The sequence below is a fragment of the Elephantulus edwardii genome, unplaced genomic scaffold (genome assembly GCF_000299155.1).
Source record: "Elephantulus edwardii isolate Elephantulus edwardi_28Jun2011 unplaced genomic scaffold, EleEdw1.0 scaffold00115, whole genome shotgun sequence".
NCBI lineage: Eukaryota > Metazoa > Chordata > Mammalia > Macroscelidea > Macroscelididae > Elephantulus > Elephantulus edwardii.
Window position 1 is genome coordinate 3,896,758 of NW_006399865.1, and position 25,475 is coordinate 3,922,232.

General features: G+C 45.4%; 1 protein-coding gene across 1 annotated transcript in view; it reads right to left on the minus strand.

Annotated features, from left to right (window-relative positions):
• ARHGAP6 (Rho GTPase activating protein 6) overlaps nt 1-16,381 on the minus strand; it is a 508,230-nt gene extending 491,849 nt beyond the window's left edge. The window contains exon 1 of the mRNA XM_006892363.1: nt 15,809-16,381. Coding sequence (XP_006892425.1) covers nt 15,809-16,381 — 573 coding nt within the window. The remainder of the gene's footprint in view (nt 1-15,808) is intronic.
• Nucleotides 16,382-25,475: the final 9,094 nt, after the last annotated feature.

Genomic DNA, 25,475 nt, shown 5'->3' on the forward strand with positions numbered 1-25,475 from the left:
GTCGCTACGAGCCGACCTCAACTAGACCAACAACAACAAACAATAATATTGTAATCAGTGTTATCAAACACAATGTGTCTGAATGGCTGAGAGGAACTATAATTTGCTTTGCAAACTTTCACACAGAGCACAGTAAAATATATAAATAAATAAAATAATACTTCTTAGAAATAAGATGGTGAGACTTTGTTTCAGACATTTGAGACATATTATCAAGAGAGACAAGTCTAAAGAATAACATTACGCTTGATAAAGGCAGAGAGGGTCAGTAAGAAGAGCAAGACCCTCAGTGAGATGGACTACCAGAGGAGCTCAACAATGAGCGCCAAGGCCGCAATAGCTGTAAGGACAGTACAGGACCAGGCAGAGTCCGCGTCTGTTACGCACAGGGACACAAATGATTTGGAGTTGACTCAACAGCATCTAGCAGAAACCAAACGAAGTACTCCGTTCAAGTCCCACCTGTTGCCTCATATGACTGGCGCACATCTAAACTGTATTTAAACTGACACTTCTTCAGAAGCTCTTTCTGGTGGCCTAGTGGTATGAAGCTGTACTGCAATCCAGCATCTATTTTTTTTTTTAATGAATGAAAATTTATTAGAAAAACTATTTAGAGATTAGGATGGGGGAGCACATCATAGGTTGCATCTATTTCCTGAGACAACTCAATTGCTATTCCATCAAGTTCTAGTACTTTATTTTTTGCCAGAACCTTCAGTGTAGCCTGGGCTGCTTCCTTCAGTACCACTGATTTTTGTTCATCTTTTATTACTTCCTAGTTGCTCAGCCTCCCGCGGTCACTTGTGGTTTCTGTGAGGCTGAACACTGTGACCCAGATGTGTCAAATGCGTTAATGGTTGGCTACCCAATATGGACAGAGAGTGGGGTGGAGCTCCCCGATTAAACAAGCGTGGAAGGAAGAGTGGCATCCACTTCCTTAATAACTTGCCTCCGGAAACCCTATGAACCTGGAGAGAGGATGAAAGGCACCCAAGCGTCAAGGACTCTCCTTCATAGGGTCGCTATGAGTCGCCTGCGACTTGACAGCACTTAACAACAACAACAACATTTGCTCAGCCTAGGATGTCCATGGGACCTCTGGCGGCCTAGTGGCAAGAAGCTGCAATGCAATGCCAAAGACATCTGGTTCGAGGCCACCAGCTGCTCCAGTGGGAAGTCTCCTCTTGTGCGATTAACTGCCTCTGAAAACCCACCGGAGGGCCAGCTCTGGGTCAGTTCTGACTCGATGGTACACAACAACAGGATATCCAGACGCTGGCCACGTTGTCATCATGCTGGTAAAGGCGTAGGATCAGTATAAGAGAGGAAGACTTTAAACAAGATGGACCGGCACGGTGCCCATAACAGTGAGCTCAAGATCCCACGGTCCAGAGCTGTTGTGCATAGGGCCCTATGAGTCATAGTTGAGTCAACAGCACCTTATGGTCACGTGGAAGTCATAAAATCCTCACAAACCTTGGAGGTTGGTAAATGCACTAACTGAAACATGAAGGTGTTTTCTAATTTCTCTAAAGACAAAGACCTCGCCGAGGGTCTTCCCTGTGGCCTTTAAGTACAGCCATCCTTGTTGGTGCCCAGTCCTGTGTGATTTCCCGCCTCAGCAAACACGCTGGAGGAGCAGCTATGAGTTGGCCTCAACCTGACTGATGGTACGCACCACCACCAAAGTTGGCATGAATGGTTATCTACTTGTGCCTTTTATTTGTATTTCCCTACTGCAACAATTCTGGTGGCATCGGTGGGTAAGCGAGCTCTGATGGCCTAGTGCGTAAGGAATTGCACTGCCAACCCAAAGGCAAATGGTATCGAGCCACCAGCTGCTCTGCAAGAGAAAGGTGGGCAACCTACCCCCAGGCAATTTACTGTCTCTGAAACCCCCCTGGAGAGTCACTCAGAAGTTGGTTCTGAACCTATAGCATGTAACTACTAACACTGCAAAACCTCTACCTAGACCAAAAGGCTGTGGTCCGAACAGATTCAGGCAACACCACATGCTCTAAAACGAAGCAAGATGTACATCAGGGCTATATTCTTTCTCCATACACCATGGACTACCAGGAGAACAAACAGTTTCGTTCTAGAGAGGGTGAAACCAGGCTGCTCCTTTGTGCAAGGCAGGATCAGTCCTTGGAGAGGGACATTATGCTGGGAGGGTGGAAAGACAGTACAAAAGAGGGAAACTCTCAATGAAGTGGATTGAGTGAGTGATTGAGGTAATGGGGGTAGATGTGTCAGAGACAATAAGATTGCTACAGGATAGAGCAGGGTTTAGGGCTGTGGTACATAGGGTTGCTAGGCGTCACAGGTGACTGAACGGCACATAACAACAACAAAATACCTATACAATCTGTGCGCTGAATAAATCATTCAAAAAGCTGGACTTTCATCCCAGAAGCTGGACTTTGTGAAGAACAATATGGCATTAGGATTGGAGGAACACTCATCAACAACTTGTGTTATGCAGATGAAACAGTCTTGCTTGCTGAAAGCAAAAAGGACTTAAAACACATGCTGCTGATGACATCTTACCGCCAAGAATAAAACAATCCTCACCACCAGGCCAACATCATGACAAATGGAGAAATGATTGAACTTGTCAACAATTTCCTCTTATTTGGATCCACAATCAATACTCTTGGTACCAGCAGTCATAAGATGCTCACTGGAAAAAAGTGATAAAGAGCAACGATGTCCGTTTAAAGACTAAGGTTTGCCTGATCCAAGTCATGGTCTTTTCCATTACTTGCTATGCATCTGAAAATTAGACAGTGAATAAGTAAGATAGAAGAAGAATTGACGCCTTTGCATTGTGGTGTTGGAGAAGAGGAATGGATATCTCATGGACTTCCAAGAGAACAAATATGTCTCCGAGAAAGTTCCTGGGAGGCAAAGATGCTGAAGCTTCATTTCACACACTTTAGTCAGATCTTTGGGCGGGCCATTCTTTGAGTATGGGAATTCTGAAAAGGTGGAGGATGAGTGTAAGAGAGGAAGGCCCTCAACAAGATAGATTGGCACAGTGACTGCAGTAATGGGCTCTAATATATTGGAGATGATGAGGATGGAGAGGATAGGGCAAATTTCAGACCCGTTGTTCTGACCACGTTGCTCTGAGGCACGGCCAACTCAACAGCACATAACAGCAACAGTGACGGCTATGTAGTTCATAGAGAGTTACATGGCTAATCTGAAGGCTGCACCTCTCCAGCGGTTCAAATCCACCATGGGAAAAACAGGCAGGCTCCTCCCATGAGATACAGCCTTGGAAACTCAACAGGGCGTCTGCCATGAGTTGGTTCCAGCTCGATAGCAAGGACATTTTTTTCTTTTTTAGAATGACTAATGAAGGAGCATGGTGACGTTGTGCATAGTTGAGCAGTTCATATCCACCAGCTGCACCACAGGAGAACCATGAGATAGATAGTCTCCTTCAGGGAAGAAACCCCATGGAAGGTTGTCATGAATCAGAATCAACTTGACAGCAGTCAGCAAAGATGGGCTAGCGAGGTCCCTGGTAGTGTAAATGGTCGGGCACAATCATTAACTGAAAGGTCAAAGGATCAAATCCAATCAGTGGTGCTATGAGGGAAAAGGTCTGGTGATCTATAGCCACTGAAACTTCTATGGAGGGAATTGTAATCTCAAACACACAAGAGCACCATGAGTCAGAACTGATGTAAGGGCAACAGGTTTTTGTTTTGATGACTAGTGAGGAGTTCCTGGATGACAGAAGTGGTGAATATACTTGACTGCTAGCCTAAGCATTCAAGGTTTGAGTCTACTCAGAGGAGCTTCAGAAGAAAGGCCTGGCAATCTACTTCATCAAGTTCCCCCTGACCACCGAGTCAGTCATGAAGAAGAGAAAACAACACACTACTGTTCACTGTGGCTGTCAAGGCCAACAAGCACCAGATCAAACTAGCTGTAAAGAAGCTCTAGACACTGATGTGGCCAAGGTCATCACCTTGATTAGGTCTGATGGAGAGAGGAAGGCCTATGTTCGAATGCTTCTGACTGTAATGCTTTGGATGCTGCCAAAGGACAAGATAAATGAAAACGTGTGTGTGTGTGTGTGTGTGTATGTGTATGTGTATGTGTATGTGTATGTGTGTGTGTGTATCCACTGACATCTGTGTGTGTGTGAGTTTCTCAACTCCCGCCCCCATTTTAATTTTGGTGAAAGTTCACACAACAAATTGGCTTCTCATTTAACAAGCTAGGAGCAAGCTAGGGTCCTTTCTGAGTCCAAATAACTCTCTTCCCAATCTCCAAATCCCAAATTGCTAGTGAGAGCTCAATTCCAAGGCAGCAGAGAGTGAGTTGTGTTCACATTATTCTTAAAGTAAAAAAATTACCTTAGAAAGGAAGTCTATCAGAGAATATGTAAACTGAGTAAGCACTCTCCAAATTTATTCATTTCTATGGCACTCTGTCGATTTTAGGCATAATTCCTTATAAAGATACATAGAAAAAGGTTCTTTGTCAATTCCCTATTTAACGTTTTCCCACTCTTACCTACTTCCTCTTTGCTGACATGGATAAGCCTTGAGCTTAGTCACGATATTCCCTCCTGCCTACTACATTTTCAATTTTAATTTGTTTCCATCATTACATATTTACCATGCCATTCTTCCCTACAGGTATTTTTAGACACTTCATATTTATTTCCACGCCCTCATCCTCAAACCCTTTGGAAAAAGCATTTTCTTCTCATTCAAAGCCTCAGCTTGACACAGACCAGGAAAGAAGAAAATGACACAAAGTGAAGTTACAAGCATGAGAGGAAATGGGGCTGGAATACACAACCTAGAAGTCGGTTTCTTGTATGAGACAGAACGTTATTGCTAACAACAGTTTCTCAGCCTAGGCATCATGGACATTTCAGACAAGATCATTATTTACTATTGGTGGGGAACATTCCCCTGTGAAGTGGGGTATGCTTAGCAGCATCCCTGACTTCCAGGTACAAGATGCCAGTAGCAAAATCTCACTCCCAGCTGCTACAACTGCAAATGTTTCCAGACATTTCTTTGGGGTGGGAGGGTTGCACCAAAATCTTGGTACAGAGGTCAAACTTTGGGCTAAAGTTTCAAGACACCAGGATGAGTAAAGATCCAGCTTGCTTGTCATTTAACAGTGCAAGAAAAGAGAGACGTGAAACATGCTTAAGACTTATATTTACATGCTCCTTTATTAGCTCGTGCTGCTCTACAGAAAAAGCACAAATGAGTGGCGGCAGCAAACAGAAATTTTTATTTTCACAGTTTAGGAAGCTGGAAGTCTGAATTCAGTGCACCAGTTCTAGAAAAAGTCTCACTCTCTTCCTTCTCTCTCTCTGTCTCTGTCTCTTCATAAGCTGGCCTAGTGGTAAGAAGCTGCACTGCAAACTCGAAGGCACCCGGTTTGAATACACCAGGTGCTTCATGGGAGAGGAATGAGCAATCTCCTCCCAAGCAATTTACTGCCTCTGAAAATCCGCTGGAGGGTCAGCTATGTGTCATTTCTGCCTCGACGGCACCCAACAACATAAACTGTAGGGGCAGAGCTCTGTCTTTTCCCTTCCCAGCCTCTGTGGCCTGCGTCCTTGGGATCTCAGGTGACGTGCCATCTACTCTCCCCAGCTGTGCCTGTTTGCTCACTCTACTTTCCTATTTCAAAAGAGACTGATTTCAAACACGCCTTCTATGAACATGAATTCATCCATGCAACAAAGTCAACCCATTCCTAAATGAGATTATAACCACAAGGATCAGGATTTATGATATTGGAGGGGGAGGGGACCCACCAAATAATCCCAAACACACACACACATTCCTATTCGTTTCACAGGATACTCGGCACGATTTAACCTGCCCACCAACTCTGAGTACCTATGGTCCCACGGTGCCCTCCTCTCCCATGAACCCCTGGACATCAGACTGGCATATCATGTTACAGCTGGGTGCTTCAAACTCTTCCGGGTTTCTTCACTCTCTAAAGCAGCGTTTCTCTACCCTGGCACTATCGACATGTGGGGCCAGATCATTCTTTGTGGCTGGGACCACCCCACGCATTGTAAGGTGGTTAGCAACATTCCCAGCCTCTAAGACGTCAGTTGTACCTTCCTTCCGGTGACAGGCATATTAATCTCTCCACAAGGATGCCCATGTGATCCCTGGAGCCTGTGAATAGACTATGTTACGGACACACTGAATTTTGTCCCCCACTCCAAAATGCATGATAACTTATCTAGGCTGTAAATTCTTGGTATTATGTAATTATTTTTTTACATTTTGTGGACCTCGATGATGTCAACAAGGTAAGATCAGAGACAGTGATATTAATGATATTAATATTATTATGTTAATATTAATATACAAATGTAAGTTGCATTTTGAGTCAATCTTTTGGGAAAAAGACAGAAAGAAGAGCTGGGAGTAAAACATATCTTTCGGACCCAGGGATCCGGGATTGAGAAGCTCCTAGACCCAGCAGAAAATCAAGACACCCAGAGATCTATCTCAAAGGAACACTGGACCTCCAGGTATTACAGTGAGGCAAAGACCTTCCCCAGGAGCTGGAAGAGAGACAACGTGGTTCCCCCTAGAGCTGGAATCCTGAATTCGGACTTTGAGCATCCTGATTTGTGTTTGTTAAAGCCATCCACTTGTGATAGTTCTGTAACAGCAGCACTAGGTAACTAAGACAGGAGATATGGCAACAGGGACTTAAGGCTGCGGATGGAACAAGATTTGCCAATCGGCTTGACCCTGATAAGAGGAGATTTCCTGGATTACTCAGTTGGACCTAATGTCATTACAAGGATCCAAAGGAGAGCTAGGGGGAGGCATGATTGGTGAGAAGGGTCAGGGCGCTACAACGTGGCCGGCTTTGAAGACTGAGAAAGGAGGTCACGGAAAAAGACAAGGAAGCACATCCTTCTCCTGCCTCCAGAAGGAATGTGACCCTGCTATCACCTTGAAGTCAGCTCAGAGACCCATTGGGACATCTGACCTCCAGGTCAGGTAGATAAGTTTGTGCTGTTCTAAGCCATCCACTCTGCAGATTAGTTTGTTACTACAGCAGCAATAGGAAACTAAGACACTTCCACCATCCTCCTGTGACAAACAACACTGCCTTCCTCTAGATCTCGACAGGCCCTAAAAGTCCACACCTCCAAGCAGAAACCACTGCACTACATAGCGTCCAGTCCTCTCTCCCAAGACAAGTACAGTGGGCCTCTTCATGATTCACACCCAGACCTGCTGAGCATGTCACAAAAGAGAGACAAGTCCTCTGCTCTGGGGCCACCAAGCTTGGCACCTGGCCCACACGCTGCATCCTTTCAGTCCCCTCTGAAGACATGATGCCAGAAGGTGGTTTGACTCTCCTGAATTTTGTATCTACCTCTGTATCCCATAGACTATGTTCAGTTCCTGGCTTCATTGTTGGGTGCCATCAAGTCTATTTTAACTCACAGTGACTCCAAGTGACAGAGTACGAGTGCTACATAGGCTTTTTCAGGGTCATTATCTTTACAGGAGCAGATTATTACACCGCCTGACCATGGAGCAGCTGGGTGGGTTCGAACCACCAACTTGCGAGTTAGCAGCTGAGTGCTTAATCACTGCACTTAACCAGGGTTACCTGTGCCTTTTGTTAGGTGATGGCATAAAATGCCATATCCTGACCTCCAAGCAGAGTACTGTGATGAAGGCCTTTGGCATTCTCTTCACCATCAGAAACTCTGCTGTCACAAATGCTTCTTCTGTATCTTTGCACCGTCAAGCCTCTCTCTCAAGTAATCACTTCACCTCATCTCCAAACTGCAGTCAACCCTGAAGATTCAGTTTAAAATGTTACTTGCACAGTAATGTCCCCCGAGACTCTCCAATGCACCAGGAATCACCACCACCCTCTTTGGTCCTGAGCTGATGGTTCTGTGCTTCGTCTCCCTCATCAGACTGTGGGTTCTTTCTTGAGATCTAACCCCAGATTTGAGCCTCTCTGCATACTTAGCGCCTCCAGATATCCGCATGTATGCACAGGAAATGGAGGGAAGAACGCATCCAAGTCCTGATTGTTTAGAAAGCCTTTTGCTTGTGTCCAAGAGAAACCAGCAAACGCCACATCAGGTATGGGCTATCATCCTAGCTCTAAATCGTGCAAATTAGAAGAACCCATGGACTAGAATAAGACTTACTTCCCTTATCTGTGATCCAAGTTAGAGACAGGGCTAAACTGCTAAGAACACAAATTGGCAAACATATTCCACCACTCCACACCATTTGCCCCATTTGCCCTTTTTCTACGCCATACAAATACCCAGCTCGTCTAGAAATCAGCTATCCTTAACGCAGCTCTGAAGTGAAGGATGAGGAAATATGCCCAGAGTCATAGCTGACTGTGTTTAACACCTCCTTGGCATAGGTCATAAAATGGCCATTACTGAGCTTTGAGTGAGTAGAAGGAGAATAGAGCTGCCACATTTACGAGCATCTTGGGAGTGGGAGCCATTGACTAAACAGCTTAGTTTAAAACCAAAGGATCTGCTAAAAGAACGAAGCAGAAACTGGTGTGGTCCACCAGAGAGGGAATTCGCAGGCTTTCCCAGCTGCAGTGCAAGAGAGAAGCTGGGCAAACCGTGAGCGGACAGTGGAGCAGTCAGGCATCAAGAGAGATACTCAGAGGGAGCTCTGGTGGCCCAGTGGCAAGAAGCCGCACTACAATCCTGAAGGCGTGCAGTTCAAATCCACCAGATGCTCTGCTGGAGCAGGAGGAACACTCTCTTCCTGTGCCAACTGGAACCGACTCAACGGTACACAACAAGAACATTTTTTTTTAAAAATGTTATTAATTTTAATGAAAGTTTACAGAGACTTTGGATTTCCATTCATTCGTTGTTGCACTTTTCTCCCTGTCCACCCCTCCCCACCAGTTCTCGCATCTTTTTGAAAAGTAAAAGAATAATTCTTTCATTGTTATACCATCCCTCCCCCCAAGTCCACTCCACTATACAGCCTTCATTCTGGACTCCTGTCATGACAATAATACCTAGTTGGATATCCCTTTTAAACAGTTTTCTCCCTCATCTGTTTCAAAGCAGTATACATTATTGAACCCATCTTTCTCACTCTCTCCCCAAAACCAAAGTCAGTCCTCTTTTACAACAGTGGCACCATGCAGTATTTGTCCTTTTGTGACTGGGATACTTCACTCAGCATAATGTCCTCCAGGGTCACCCATTTTGAATAGTATTGCATGAGTTCCTGGTTTTTCAATGCAGCATAGCATTCCATTATGTGAATATACCACAGCTTCTCTATCCATTCGTTTGTTGACGGGCACTTGGGTTATTTCCAACTCTTTGCTATTGTGAACAAAGCCACAATAAACATGGATGTGCATATAAAAAAATTTTAAAAGAGGAAAAAAATAAGAAGAAAAAAAATAAGGGAAAAAAAGAGAGCTACTCAGGGTTTGGGATTCAGCTGGAGGGCCCAGGGGACCTTGATGCCAGCTGAAGGCACCAGTGTGTGGGCACTTGCTAGGTGGCAACAGGAGATGCACCTCCTCTCTTGTCCAGGTGAGTGGCCCTTCAGGGGACGCAGTGTCTGTAGCTCTCTGGCTATCACAGTGGTGGGGAGATGGACGACACAGCAGACTGTCAGGATGGCACAGGACTGGGCCAGTTTGCATTCTGTTGCGCACATGGTCACTGCGAGCTGGGGTCTACTTGAAGGCACCTAACAAGAGCAGCAACAAGGTGCCCCACCCCCGAAGGGGAACTACCACCATTACGTTCCAGGCCCGGAGACTGGGAACTTGGAAGACACATTTCTCAGCCACATTTCTCACATCTGCTGGCTGTGTTCCAGGCAGCTCCTGCGAATGGGAACTCTTTCCCCGATGTTTGGAGGTGGGAAGGAGGGAGAGGCCGCTCTGCTTCTGGCAGTGCTTCCTGCCTCGTGAAAGTGCAGGTGGCTCCAACATCAGCACCAGCAAGTGAACGCGAATTTGGGGGCTTCCGCTCCTCGATACTCGGGCGACACCTTTACCCGCTTTTCGCTTCTCTAAGCCAATATTACCGGTAGCTTACTGATCTTCACATCACCCTATTTTCCTTCCTGTATGTCTCCAGACCTTTCCACGCCACTGTAATAAATTCCTTGATTTAAATACTTGTCAACTTAAACACACACACACAAACAAATTAAGAAGAAACATCAATTCCAGGCCCAGGAGTTGTGTTGGGGATGCCGGGGCTACCATGGCAGTCAGCAAGAACAAGTGCCTTACAAAAGGAGGAACAAGAAGAGCTAAGGAAACCTTTCCCACCAGACAAGAACAAGTACGACAATGTAGGTCCCTTTAGGACCAGATACTCTTGCTCTAGCTACACCTATGGCAGGAGCACCAGTAGCTGAAGCAGAGGACCAGAGAGACCTGACATCAGATGGAGCTGGCTGCTATCTCTCCATGGACAGAACAAGAGATAAATTAAGAGCCTTTGCCCAACTGCTGGTATATCTGAGCCACGTGTCTTTGGACCCTTATTGATAGGAATCTGCACTACAATCCCAAGGGCAGCAGTTTAAAATGACCAGATGCTTCACATGAAAAGGGTCACTATGAGTCGCCTATGACTCGACGGCATTTAAGAACAACAGCATAGAGAGAGATCAGTTGGCCTACTGGACAGAAAGTGATGATACCAAGCCAAAGGTACTGGATTCCAAGATATACACTAAAAGCAAGAGCAATATGAGAAAAGTGCATAAAGTGGACTTCAAGGGACATTACCAAGAAAGTGGAAAACAACCTACATAATAAAGAAAATATCTGAAAGCTTTTATCAGATAAGGATTTACTATTCAGAATACATGATGAACACAACAACAAAAACTCATCAATGAAAGGACTTGCAACCCAATTAAAAGATGTGCAAACCCATCAACAAATGAATGGAAAGAGAAGCTGTGGTAGATTCACACAATGGGATACTACACAGCACTAAAAACAAGGAACTCATAAAATAGTTTACAAAATAGGTGACCCTGGAGGACATTATGCTAAGTGAAATATCTCAGTCACAAAAAGGACAAATACTGCACAATGACACTGTTATAAAACAGGACTGACGTGGTGGTTGGGGGAAAACTAAGAAAAGAGGGGATAAATAATGAACACTGCACTGAACCTGATGAGGGAAAGAATTGTCTAAAAGAAATATTTGATTAGGTATCATTTGCATGACAACAATCCAGAATAAGAGGTGCATAGCAAAGTGGACTCAGGGGTGGGGGGAGGGAGGAACTTGTGCAACAATGAAAGAATCTCTTTAAAAGAAAAAGCAAACTGAGGTGGGGGGAGAAAAATGTGCAACAATGAATGAATGGAAATCCAAGTTTTCTGTAAACTTTCGTTAAAATAGCAATAAAATTTTTTAAAACATTTTAAAAAAAGGAGAGCTAGGGAGAAAGAGTTGATGCATTTTCGCAAAAAGATTGATACGATGTAAAGGCACCAGCTTTGCTAAATAGCAGAACTACTAAGATGACGCTAGTTACAAGGACTCGAGGAACCAAACTTGTGTCTGATGGGCTCAAGGGCCGTCTTTCTGAAGTGAGCCTTGCTGATTTGCAAGATGATGAGGCTGCATTTAGAACATTCAAGCTAATTACTGAGGATGTTCAAGGCAAAAACTGCCTCACTAACCTCCATGGCACAGATCTTACCTCATGCCAAAATGATGCTCCATGGTCAGAAAACAGCAGGCCACGGCTTAAGCTCATGTGGATGTCAAGACTTCCAATGGGTATTTGCTTCATCTGTTTTGTGTAAGTTTTAACCCCCCCCCCACACACACACCCTCAACAATCAGATTCTGAAGACCTCTTATGCTCAGCACCAACAGGTCCACCAAAGAAAATTATGGGAATTATGACCCGAGAAGTGTAGAAAAATGATGTAAAAGAAGTGATCAATAAATTGATTTCAGACAGCACCAGGAAAGACATAGAAAAGGCTTGCCAGCGTATATATCCTCTCCATGATGTATTTGTAAGAAAAGTCAAAATGCTGAAGAAGGCCAAGTCTGAATTGGGCGAACTCATGGAGCTTCAGGTAAAGGTTGTAGCTCCGGAAAAGCTACCGGAGAGCAGACAGGAGCTAAAAAGTTGAACGAGCTGATGACTAGTTCGCAAATAGGTTTAAAATTCAGACTTTTAATAATGACAAATAAAAGCTATTATTGTGGGTCGGGGGAAGAGAAAGTGACTCTTAGACGATTATATACCACAACCTCTTCAGGATGTCCCCTTACACATACACATAAACATTTTATGGCCTATGTACTTTGCTGAAAAACGCTTCACAGAAGCAAAAGCTATATAGTAAATGAGATTGGTAAGCTGTCCAAACCCTGCATGGAACAGTGAGAAATTAATTCTGAATGCTGCAATTGAGATGCTTGTCCACTGACTTGACATTTTCATAAAGATGACAAGGGTGGTGGTTTTTTGAACCACTGGGATCATCTCCAGTCGTCTGTGCCTTTTGATCAATGTCTAGCATTTATGGACTATTTTTCAAGTGCTGTTGTTCATTGCCTTCGAGAGGGAGACTCCAGATGAGATGGATTGATATAGTAACTGGGGCAATCTGGGCAGGTGCGTTAGACTTAGTGAGACTGGCTCAGGACAGGGAAGGGTTCAGGGTTGCTGTACATAGGGTCGCTATGCATCGCAGGCGACTCAACCAATAACATTTTATGGCAGGTTTGGAAGCAGGAGTGGCATCCACTTCCTCAATAACATGCCTCCAGAAACCCTATGAACTTTGATAAATATAGAGAGTTGTAGAGGGGCTTCAAGCCTTTTGTTCATAGGATCGCTATGAGTCATGCTTGACTTGAAGGCAATCAACAAAAACAACAATGTAAGTATATAGGGCCACTTTAGAAAGGCAGGGACAGTGACACAGCTTACAAAGACAATGCTCTACTTCCTACTTTGGACAGTAGTGGCAAGGGTCTTAAATGCCTGCAAGCAGACATCTAAGGTGCAGCTACTGATCTTTCCCTGTCCAAAAGGAGAACAGTGAAGAAAAGACCCATACAAATAATTAGCCCAAAGGATGAATGGATCAAGAGAATCTCAACCTCCATGACCTTGAGACCAAGAGAAATAGATGGTGCCCCACTACTAATGCCAATCATTCTGAAGTGAATTACAAAAGGTAGACCTTGGGGGTGGGGGGAAGAGAAAGAAGAGGAGAGGAGAGGAGAGAGAAAGAACAGAACAAAACACAGAGCCAGGCTTGTTGGCCTGATACACACTGCTAGACTCCTGTAAATATGGCCCTTGATCACCTCTCAAGCCTGAAACCCTGTTAAAGCTGTCAAGCAATAGAAAGTCTATAAAATGAACACGGCAGCTGTGATGGCTCAGGGGCGAGGAGACCGACCACTAACCTAAAGTCTGGATGCCCCAGGAGACAGGTGGATAACCTCCTCCCACTGACGTACAGCCTCAGCAAGCTCAGTGGAGGGGCATAGATCAGTCAGTTCTGATTCAACAGCACACAACCACCACCACCACCACCACCACCACCACCACCTCAGATGAACACCAACACTAAGCATTCGACTGTACAAGGTCAAAAAACAAAGCATCTGCCTCGCAATAAACTCCGAAGGCAGAAAGCACTAAGAATGAAAGCCAAATGGAAACAAGAATCAGGGAGTGGAAGGAGAAAAGAAGAAGGGGGCAGAAAAAGAGAAGGGGGCAAATCACCAGGCTTGCAGAGGTTAGTGGGCAGATGGGGTGATAATAGGCATAGATCAATAGTAAAGAATTCGAGAAACTACAACACATACGACTTAGTATAAAACACACTGGACGTGAATGAGACAGTGTAAATGGAAGGCTAGAAAACACAATGGATATGAATAATTGTGTGCAAACCAATAAAAATATGATGGGGCGGGGGGGGGAGAATCTCAGGGAGGAAGAATGGAAAGTAGTTACCATGTGGGGATTGTGATTTATGTCATCAAACACGACATGCATGCAGTGAACAGAATACCACTTGGCTCTCCCCATAACAAGCTGTTTTGGTGGTGGTGTGTGTTTGCTTGCTGTTACTGTTAAGTTTGGGATAGTGCCAGTGCTGTAAGGGGTTCAGAACATGAAGGTCCATGGCTACCAAAGTTAAGAACCTGGCTTGCTAGTGCTGTTCTCCAGCTTTCTCCCAACTCCAGCAGATGAATGTGAGAACACACGCTTCTGAAACAGCAGAAATCCAGCCACTACCAGCAACAAGAGGAGCCCAGCCTCGTCCTTTCTGACCTTCTCTAGAACGCTACATTCTGGAGTTTGGGGATAATCTCTCTCTCCCTCCAGTCCGAGGGGCAAAGAAGTGCACCCCAGCTATTCCTTCTTTGTAATCTATACCTCTTGCCCCACAGATAACTTTTCTTAATCTGAGATGCTAATGTTTTGATAAATAATGCCACCCTCTGATATCTATCTCATGTGAACAAAGCGGGGTATGGTCTTTGGTGCTAGTTTCAAACTTCTTGGCGTGTTTGGTTTTTGTTTGGCCTAAATCTCATGCCATTCCACGGGCTCCCTCGCTTCATCTCGGCAGTGCTAATTGTTCCTTTGAGTTTTTTCTTAAGGACTAGTACAACCTCCCTTCCCATAAGGAAACAGACAGACCTGAGGCAGAGCTATAAAAGCAGGTGTACTGGAAGGGATGAGACTTGTTCATTCTCAAAACAACTACTGTTCATTCTCTAAAAGCAAGTGGCTTTTGTAATATCCATCAACCAGTCTTGCCCAGCTCTGGTCTCCAATACTCTGAACGAAGAGCAAACATTTCCAAGGTATCCAACAGCTCTGCCAGCGTGCCCTATCATTTACCGTTATTGTATCTTGAGCAGGAACCCTGGTGGCTCAACTTTTAAAGCACTGGGATGTTGTTAGAACTCACCAGCTACTGTGTCTGCCCCTGTCGAGTTAATAGCATGTGGGACTGTTCTACTGACTGTCCCATAGGGTCACTACAAGTCACTTGATGTCAGCTATAGGTTTGGATGTGGTTGTCTTGTGTTATATGTTGTTTGCTGTGTACCGCAGAGTCAGAACCGACCCATCACTGACCCTCTGGTGGGTTTTAAGAGACAGTTAGTTAATTGCATGGGCAAAGATTGCCCATCCTTTTCCGGTGGAGCAGCTGGTGGCCTCAAACTGCTTGCCTTCAGGATTGCAGAGCAGCTTCTTGCCACCAGGCCACATTTCACTATTAATTGTCTTTGGTGGGATAATCACTCACAGTCTTAAGGAGACGACCCCTTGTTGTTGACTACCCCACCTCTTAAGCACTTAGATTCCTGAAACTTAAGTTCTCACGTTGGTAGGAAAAGGAAGAGATCAATATTAAAAATGTCTTCTCTACCCTCACCTCACAGCACACACCCCCTCCAGAAAAAGGATTCTGAAGTTTCTGTAGAACAATCAGATGACAAACATATTTCAAACTACGTTTTCTCCAATCCTTACAAACGGCATAGAAATAGATCCTTTGAGGTTTGAGAAAAATATTTGGGCGAAGGGACCTGTTCAAACTGCCCGCAGCACAAGCACAAAACCTCGCCATCGATTCTTGACAAAGATTGCAGCACTCCGCCCCAGAGAGACATATGCAGGTGGCCACGAAGGCACCATGTGCGTGACGCAGGTGGGAGAAATGCCCCATGAAGCCCACCTCCCAGGGCCAGGGACACCAGCTCGGGTCCTACCTCGGACTTCCACACGGCGTAGGAGGGGCCGCGATTGGCTGGCGGCTGGAACTTCCTCTGCTGGAGCCACCTTCTGGGAGACGTGAAGATGCCATTGGGGCCACCAGCCGAGGGGCAGAGGATGCTGGTGGCGCTGCGGCCACCGCCCGGGCCAGCCAGCCCCGAGGGCGAGTCCCAGGCCGGGCTCTTCCTGAGGCCACCTCGACCCAGGGGCACCTCATAGTCAAAGTGGAAGCTGCCTGACGGCGACTTCTCCTGCGGGGTACTGGGGGTGGAGAACGACGAGCAGAGGGGCCTGGGGGCCGGCAGGCGAGCAGTCCGGGGGGGCGGGCCCCGGAGCGAGGATGTCCCGCGGGGCGCGGAACCCTCAGCAGCCTGGACACACAGATGGCCGCCCGGCGTCCCCCGTTCGCTGTCGGCGTCTGCCTCAGCCCCACGGCCGCCGATCAGGGCCGGGTCCAGGCTGCGGGTCTGGCGCAGTTTCCTCTTGGAGTGGCCCTTGGCCGCGGTCGCGCCTCCGGGGCCCGGCGAGGAGCAGGAGAAGACGCTGTGCAGGAGGCTCTGCGCGGACATCGCAGCGACGCGGGCGCAGGGCTCCGGGTTCCGGGGCGCAGGACAGTAGGGGCACCTCACACGCTGTCCGCGCGATCCCGGGGCCGCAGCGGGGGCAGGGGCCGGAGCACCATCGTCAGCCTTCTAGGAAAGAGCCCAGGGCTTCCGCGGCCGCTCCCACCTTCCCCGGAGCGCGAGCCGGGAAGGCGCAGGAGGAGGGGAAGGTCAGGCGCTCGCGGGCTCCCGGCCCCGGCCGCCAGCGCCACTCCCCCTGCACAGTGGAAGCGGGAGAGCTGGCTCAGACTCGGGACAGCCTCGAAGTCTCCAGCAGGCTCCTCCTCGCCTCCTGAGGACCGTCCCGAGGGCCAGGGCGGAGGCTGCCGGGCCTGGGTGTGCGCCCGGGGCGCGCCCGCAGCACTCCTGCGCCGCAACCCAGGCGTCTTCCGGAGTCCGAGCCCCGTGCTGGGGAGCCCTCGGGGCGCTCGCCGTCCTAGCCTCGCACCCTGGGCGGCGTGCCTGAAGTCGGCTTGCTGCTGTTGTCACTGATGCCAGCGGAGAGGCGCGAGGGGGTCTTCAAGTACAGGTTCCCGGGGGTCTGGCTCCAGCAAAGTGCGGATAAGGAGCGTACTGCGCTCAGAGCCGAAGTGGCTGCGGCAGGGGAACTGCACGCGGAACAGGCGGCCCAACCAGGAGCCAATTAAGGCGCGTCCTCGAGGGGAGGGCGCCCGGATCCCGCCGGGGAGGGGGCCTTGAAATTTCCAGTCCAGCCTTGGGCCCCGGCGGGTGCGCAGGGAAGCCTCCACACACCGGGCCGGGGAGCAGCGAGGAGCCGGAGAAAACCCAAGAGGGAGAGTGGTAGGCGCCAAACCTGGGAAGCCAGCGGTGATCGAGGTCTTGGGCTGGAGGAAAGGCGTGATGACCCCAGTGCGGACTTTCCTTCGTCTCCCCTCCCCCAGGTCCGGGGGTCTGGATGCCAGCTCCACTCACGTTTCTAGAAAGGAAGGGAGGTGTCAGATTGCACCCCACCCACTGGGGCGGCTGGGCAGCCCCGAGTGATTGCCCTGAAGTTGGAGTGAGATCTTCATTCTTCCCACCTCCCCACCCCTAGCCCCCTGCTGGTTTTGTTTAAGAGGCGAAAGGATGGAGACTGGGTTCCAGTGTCCGGGCTGCCAGGGCACGGGCTGGCGGCGGGGACCTGCTGGGAAGGGCTACAAGCGCGTGTGTGAATGTGATCCGGGAGGAGGGCTAGGGGCGGACGCCAGGCGCGGGAGCTCCCTGCTGCCCAAGTCCCGGGCCTCCGGACGCCACAGCCACCTTCCTGGGAAGCTGGAAGGCGCCTGGTGCCCTGCGTGCCCCGCCACAAGACCCTGGCTACTTATCTCGCTACTGTCCAGCGCCTGGAATCCGCAACACCTCGCCCACCTCTCGGAGTGCTTTTAGGATGGGATATTTCCGTTTTACTGTGCACCTTACAGTCGTCTTGGTGAGGGGCCAGACAAGATGTGGGAGCTAGGCGCCTAGTCTATTTTCTATTTAACTGTTTTTTGCCCTCTTTCTACTTGGGGCGGGAGAGAGAGTTTTAGACAAAAGTAAAAAAAAAAAAGAAGAAAAAAAAAGAAAAGGAGGGAGAAGAAAATTGTCAAAGGGTTTATAAATACAGGTGTTTACTGCCAACATTTGTTTTGGTTTACAGAATTGTCTGCAGTTGGTTTGGGAAGGCTACAAATGTGACCAGGCGCATTCTAGGAGGCGGCATTTAGTGTGATCTTATTACTGGGGTCGTGGTGGAGGGACACAAGGACCGGGCCCTGGATTCCTCTGGACAGGCTGCGCCCAGGCACTTTCTCTGGAGCTCTGTGTTTCTCACCACCCTTAGCCCTCCACCCTCTCTTCGCCCTGGCCGGGGTGTGCCCTTGAAAGGTACAACTTTGCAGGTTTGCTGGCTTCCGTACCTGAGCACACATCATTTCTGTTTTGGGGACTAGTATATTTGGTTTTTCTTCTGTCCCCCAACAAGCCACCAGAAAAGGCCAGGACTGCAGAGTGGGGCTTGCCTGCCCGTTCCTTCTCAGCAGTACCTTATCATTTGCCCCGAGTAGTAAAAACTCAATGTCGCCACCACTCGGATACCATTTCATGCAATTGGCTATGCCTCACTGGATTTTGGCATTTGGGGTAGATGGTTAACAAAGTCACACTTCCTAGAACCACGCAGAACTCAAGGTTGTTAAGCTCATGTAATTTGTGAGTCACAGAAGCCCTAGTTCTTAGAGTCCATATAACGACCAGGAGTTTGAAAGGGGAACCTGACCAAATGGGCAGGGCTAATATGGAAGCCCTTTAAGCATATAGCCTTACATTCTTAGCCATGGTGCTCAAGAGACAATTAGCAGACAGGGATCTTCTATTTGCACTTGGGACCCTAGAACAGACACGTGTGTCAGTTAATTGAGCATCTTGTTTCCAAGGAGTCTTGACCCTCCATTAACCTGGAGCTTGTCTCACTGTTGGAAACAATGGATAACTCCTTGTAAATATTTATTAAATTAAGCATGGGCTCCTGTTTTAATCTCATTGTCAGTATGCGCACTTTTAAAAGATAAGAGGGATAAAACCAACTATAAGATATCATCTTATCCCAGTAACTATAACAAAGTTCAACAGAGGAGCAAACAATAAATCCTGGCCAGATTTTGGAAAGACTGGAACCCTTATTCACTATTGGTGAGAGTGTGAAATGGTGCAACCACTATGGAAGGCAGTTTGGTGCTTTCTCAAAAAGTTGGAAATAGAAATACCACTTGACCCTGTAATTCCACTACTGGGAATATGCCCTATAGAAATCAGAGCTACCACCCAAACAGATATAGGCACACCCATGTTTAATTGGTGTGTTATTCACAATAGCAAAGAGATGGAAACAACCCAAGTGCCCATCAACAAATGAATGAATGAATAAAGAAGCTATGGTATAGTCACACAATGAAATACTATGCAGCACTGAAAGGTAAAGAACTCGTGAAATATTATACAAAATGGGTGATCCTGGAGGACATTATGATGAGTGAAATATCTCAGTCACAAAAGGGCAAATACTGCATAGCATCACTGTTATAAGCAGGTCTAATATGAGGGGTTGGGAGGAGAATAGGATAAGAGTAGATAGATAATGACCACTGCATTGGAACAGATGAAGGAAAGAACTGTCTAAAAGGAATATATGATTAGGCATTATATGTAGGACAATAGCCCAGAATAAGAGACATATCATTGCAAAGACAACAGAGTGGGGGAGGTAGGTAATTGTGCAACAATGAATGAATATTAAAAAAAAAAGTGAACTGGAGGGGAAGGGAGAGCGAGGGGGTATAATGTGCAATAATGAATGAATGAAAATCCAACTTCTCTGTAACTGTTTATTAAAATCACAAAATAAAATTTTGTTTAAAAACAAACAAACACCCACAAGAGGAAAGGGGGATTCAGTGTCGTCCCTAGGATTAGTGTCACTCAATGAGGTAACTCATGGTGTCACCCTCCCCCATGGACCTTAGAATATTTTTCACTTTTAAGTATAGAATGATATTATTATATATTGCCTAAGTGTGATATTTCTTAAATTACATGGATACTGACAACAAAATTGTAAATTCTTCCAACATTGAATTACATTATGCTATAGAGTAAAAGGGACCTCTGGTGGCCTAGTGGATAACAAGTTGCACTGCTGACCTCAAGGCAAGCAGTTCAAATTCACCAGGTGCTACTTGGGAGAAAGAAGGGCAGCCTCCTCCTGTGTGATTTACAGACTCTGAAAACCTGCTGGAGGGTCACCTATGAGTCGCTTACTACTCGACAGCAATGAGTTTGAGTTTGGTTTCTTTGTTTGTTTGTTTGTAAAGAGTTAAAGCATTGCCTGCTAGGCCCAGCAGAGAATTAACTGCTTGCCTTTGGTATTGAGCCGAGGAGAATCCAAAGCACCAAGGCAGAGAAGTCAATCTGCAGTCTTTGGGGGAAAAGCTCCTCTTTAGAGTTGGAGAGGAAGACCCCGGATGAGATGGACAGATACAGTGACGGGGGAAATGCGGGTTCGTGTGTTGGAATTAATGAGACTGGCTCAGGACAGGGCAGGCTTTAGAGCTGCTGTCGCTATGAGCCACAGGCAACTCGATGGCACATAACAACAACAACAGTGTTGAGTTTCACTTCACCATCCCCTAGATGAGTTCCTTTATTCTGCATATACAGGATTAGCATCTCGAAGCAGCCCTGCTCTAGAACCAAAGCTGCTTAACTTCAGGCCTTCTTCATTTACATTGGAGCCTCACACCTACCTGGACAAAGGGAACTGTCTTCAGTCTGTCACTCACCTGGGCCATTAGGAAAGATTTCTTTTTGTCCCTCCTTAAGACTATGAATATCCTGGATTACTCTTATCAAAAGTCTCTCATAGCAGAGAAAGTTTGTAAGCAAGATGTATGCGCACCCCTTTTAGCACATTCATGTGGGAAGAAATGTTAGTGTTCTAATTTGTATACATTTCCAAAAGGATGGAGCCTTTTGGGTCTCAGCCAGAAGTATGATATTGCTTCATTTTCTGTAGTTTCTTTCCCCTTTATAAAGTGTCAAGTAAAGTAAACTACTTTTCTAGACTGTTTGCAACTGCAGTGGTTTTAAGATTATTAGTTACAACATTACTAGTAACTAAAAAAAAAAAAAACAAACACCCAACAAACAACATTATTAGTAACTGAGTTTTTGGTATTGTTAGCTGCCATCGAGTACGACTCATAGCAAGCCTATGAACAAAAAGATGTGAACCCTGTTCTGTCCTGAGCCGTCCTCACACTTCCTGACACACAAGAGCCCGTTGCAGCAGTCACTGTGTCAGTCCACCTGGTTGAGTCTTCCTCTCCTTCACCAACCCTCCATCCTTTCCAGCATCATAACCCTCTCCAAGGAACAGCCCCTCCTAGTAGCCTTTTTTTTCCTACTTCTCCTTGTCCTTCAATTATTACTCCATTCCAAAAAAAGTTTATAAGTACTGATTACTATATAATGTTGCGACTAAGTCACCAGAAAATTCGACTAAAGCAGTGACTATAGTTCAAGGAGTTGGAACTGACTCCTAGCCGACCTTCCATTGGTTTTGGAGGTGGTAAATCCCAAGGGAGGAGGAGATTGCCCTGCTTTCTCACTCAAAATCACGAGTAGATTTGAACCACCAGAGAGACGTGGCCTCTGGTTTAGAAGTGCAACTCCCCACCGACTTGCCCACCTGAGCTCCCTAGTGACTCCAACACCAACAATTTGTAAAAAGCAAAGCCCCAACACACACACACACACACACACACACACACACACACACACACACACGCACTGGCAAAAATTGCGTGCTCACAGACAAAACCATCATAGGAGTGGTATTAATAAATTCAGGATTATTCAGACATATGGTAGAGTTGTAAAACTGACATCAATTGCCTCCAGCCTGCAAAATTGGTCGCTTTGCTCTGGAATCCTACTTCTCTTTCTTTAGTCATGTACTTTAAACTTCCTGTCTATCAGGAGGGGAAATGCATCTTTCCTGGATTAGCATTTACCTCTTTGAAACTGTTTTGGTGTTCAGTTTTTGTTTGTTTTGTTTTTTTCAGTCATATGTAAGTTGTACCTTAAACTGTTTATCAGCAGGAGAAATGCATCCTTCCTAGATTAGCATTTACCTCTTTTAAAAATTTATTTATTAATCTTTATTTTATTATTTTTGTGTGGGTACCGTCAAATCGGGTCTGACTGGTACAGGAGGAGATTGTCCCTCCTTCTCCTGCAGAGCATCTGGTGGATTTAAACCATGCGCCTCTGGGATTTCAGTGCAGCTTCTTGCCACTAGGCCACCAGAGCTCTCCAGCATTTACTTTTTGAAGCAGTATTTTCTTACTCATTTGTAAATTACATCACAAGTTGTCTGTTTACTGGTAACTGTATACAAATTGTTCTTTTCTATAACTTTCAACAGGATTAACACCCGACCAAAGTATAAAAACCAATGACAAAAAGAAAAAAAATCCAAACAAAAAACCAAACCACCACCAAAGACCGCTCTTAAGCTGGGAGGCAGATTTGAGAGGATTGTCTCTGCTCTCCCAGATCTGCAATAAAGTGCTTTGGATATAACAATCCATCTGCCTTACTGGCAACTGGCTACAGATAGAACCCCTTGTGTTCAGTAATAACCGTGTGATTTGAATCATCGCTATACTTGGGTAATAATGACAGCCGTAACTGGGGCACAGTAGAAAGTTTACAAAGTAAAATTAGCTTTGAGGTTTAGCCTTGTCATTTTATTGACACATGTAATATGGGCTACAAAAAACTCCCATGTTTTTATTGTTATAACTATAGGGATATTTATATTTATTAATTTTTTTAAAAAAACCCAATTTCTGCTGACATGCTGCACAAAAATTTTTATATTCATAATCAAGCATTTTAGTGTCACCAGGGACAGTCTGCACCCCCATCCCATCCCAGCCCCAAGGAGAGACACTGACATCACTACAGAAGGATAATGACTCATTAAAAAAAAAAAGAAAACCACACTTTTGTTGTAAGAAAATTCCTATTTTTTTTTAACTTATAAGTTAGAAAATGATTTTGAATGTCAACCTGACTGCTACTTGGTTTACAGTCATCATGACTTAATGTCATCCTGTTCTATTCCTGTTTGTTATATAATCCTTTGGCTTATTTAGACCAAATTCACATCAGCCTTTCTGACTGGTCACTGTGAATTACCAAACTTCATTAAAGCAAGTCAATGGGTTTCAGCTACCAATTTAAAAAAATAGTTGACTTTATTACAGTCATTTCCAAAATCCTTCCTACAGTTCATTAGCTGGCTTCAAAAATAATGAAACTGGTGGCCTTGAAAGAGATTCGATTAAGGATTTATACTATCAAAACCAGGTCCGTAAGACTTTCTCCCTTTTTTGGTGCATAATTGGTAAAGATTTATTGTCAGTTCCTGTTAGATTTCTCACAATTTCTACTTGTAAGTATGTATTAGCTGCTTACTTTGAAAAGTCTATCACTTTTAGTATTATACATTGAACAAGTCTTCCTTCTACATACCTTTAAAATTTTGTTGTAACATTTAAAAATAAAAATTATTTGTAAACCCCAAAAAGGAACTATTTGTTTATTGTTCATGCTTTTCCCCCCTCAAAGACTAAGTTAATCAATGCCTTAGGATAGCTTTTATTAAACAGCAGAACAGTCTTTTCACAATCCATCTTCCTTTATAGTTAGCCTAGAAATCCAGGATGGAAAAGAAAATGTACAATATCTATTCCATCTTGACCTGGCACAAGAATATTCTAATGAATGTTCTAGAATTCTTGGTCTGATATCAAGGTATCATCTTATCAGGGATTCTAGAAAATTCATCCTTCCCCCCCCACCCCTCGCCTCCCTATTCCCTTGAGAGTCTAGTCAACAAACATACATCTTACTATCAAAGGATATATTCTGATGCTTAACTTTATCCCTTGGAACTTTTCATATCTCTGGCCAAAATTCCTCTTTACCCTTGGTGTTTTAGACCCTAGAGCTATCTGTAGATGGTTATCATGCCTCTTGGGTCTGACTTTGTGGTTTGGCTACACTATAAAGTTCACATCTTGCTTTCAAAACCATCGTTGTAGATGATCATCCCTGGACTCCCTCCAGTTTGCTGATTTCTTTTCTGTGCTGTGGTCCAATATTTCAGGTTAGGGCATCCTATGCGGCCCTTGTTTGTTATATAATCCTTTTGCTTATACAGTCCCAAATCACATTGAACTTCCTGATTGACTGCCATATAATATTTCTAATTTCTATCTGATTGGCTCCCAACTCTTGCTCAGCATCGCTGGCTTTTGTTTCAGTCTTCCCATGTCTCTCAAGCTCATTGTAGTCCCACTGGTATCGTTTCCATGTTCTGAGTGGTGTCTAGGGTAAACAGCTTGTAGCATCTCAGCCATCTAGAGAAATAAAGTGTTCTGCCTCTAAGCTCCTGAAACATGCAAAGGAGTGAGAGGGTAGCATCGCTTTCATCTGCTTGATTGTGGAATACAAGAGAAACCCTGGCAGAGAATTTTCATAGGATTTAAGAATGCTAATTGCATTAAATAGCCAGATTGCTCCACGCATAAACTACTTCTCAACTGTAAACTAGGGATTATTTCTGCAGCTGAATTAACAACGCATCTTAATAGTCCTCTCTCTGAATGAATATAGTAACTGGCAAGACATTGCACTACAATTGATGAATGTCAGTGAAAATAAACTGAGAGGGGCCAAATGGCTCCCCGTGGGTGGGATTACCCAAAAGTTGTTTTCTCACACACCAACTCAGTGATCAGAAACAGTTATCATTTTCTGAAGATAGATAGGCCATCAGGATTCTCATGGATATGATCAATTAGAAGAGCCAAGGGTATTTGAGAGCTTGTGCCTTAGTACCGTGATGCAATAAGACGAAGCTTCAAATTCTGCTCTCCACTTTAGAAATCAATTTAATAGTATGATGCCAAAGAGGTCGGGGAGGGAGGGCAGGAATCTTTATACCAAAACTAAAAGGGGGAAGGCCAGTAACGAACATATTCACTAACCTGAATGTATTGTTGCAGCCAAGGCAGCTTAGTTCTAGTCCTTATATCATAGCAATATTATCGCAATGAATGTTCCTTAGCCCCCTGAGCATTGCACTGGTCACCATAAAGGCCACATGTCTCCAGGCTCTGTGAGAGAGAAAGAAGGGCAATCTGCATCCCATCAAGATTCCCAGCTTTGGAAAGCAGATACAGGGTCACTATGAGTCAGAGTGTTACTGAGATCTTTTTAAAAAACTTCCTTAGGATTTCCCATGTGTCAGGCACTATACTGAAGTCATGCACACATTATCTAAATCAATATTCACACTCACATACAATTTTAGTTTTGCTCAACCCTTACTTTTATAGATCACGGAAATCAAGTGGTAGGGTCCTACGTAGAGTCTACCCTAGTAAAGTGGCAAGACTGCTATTCTAATTCCAAACTCTAATAGATCCTCGAGTGTAGATTAGAAACTGTT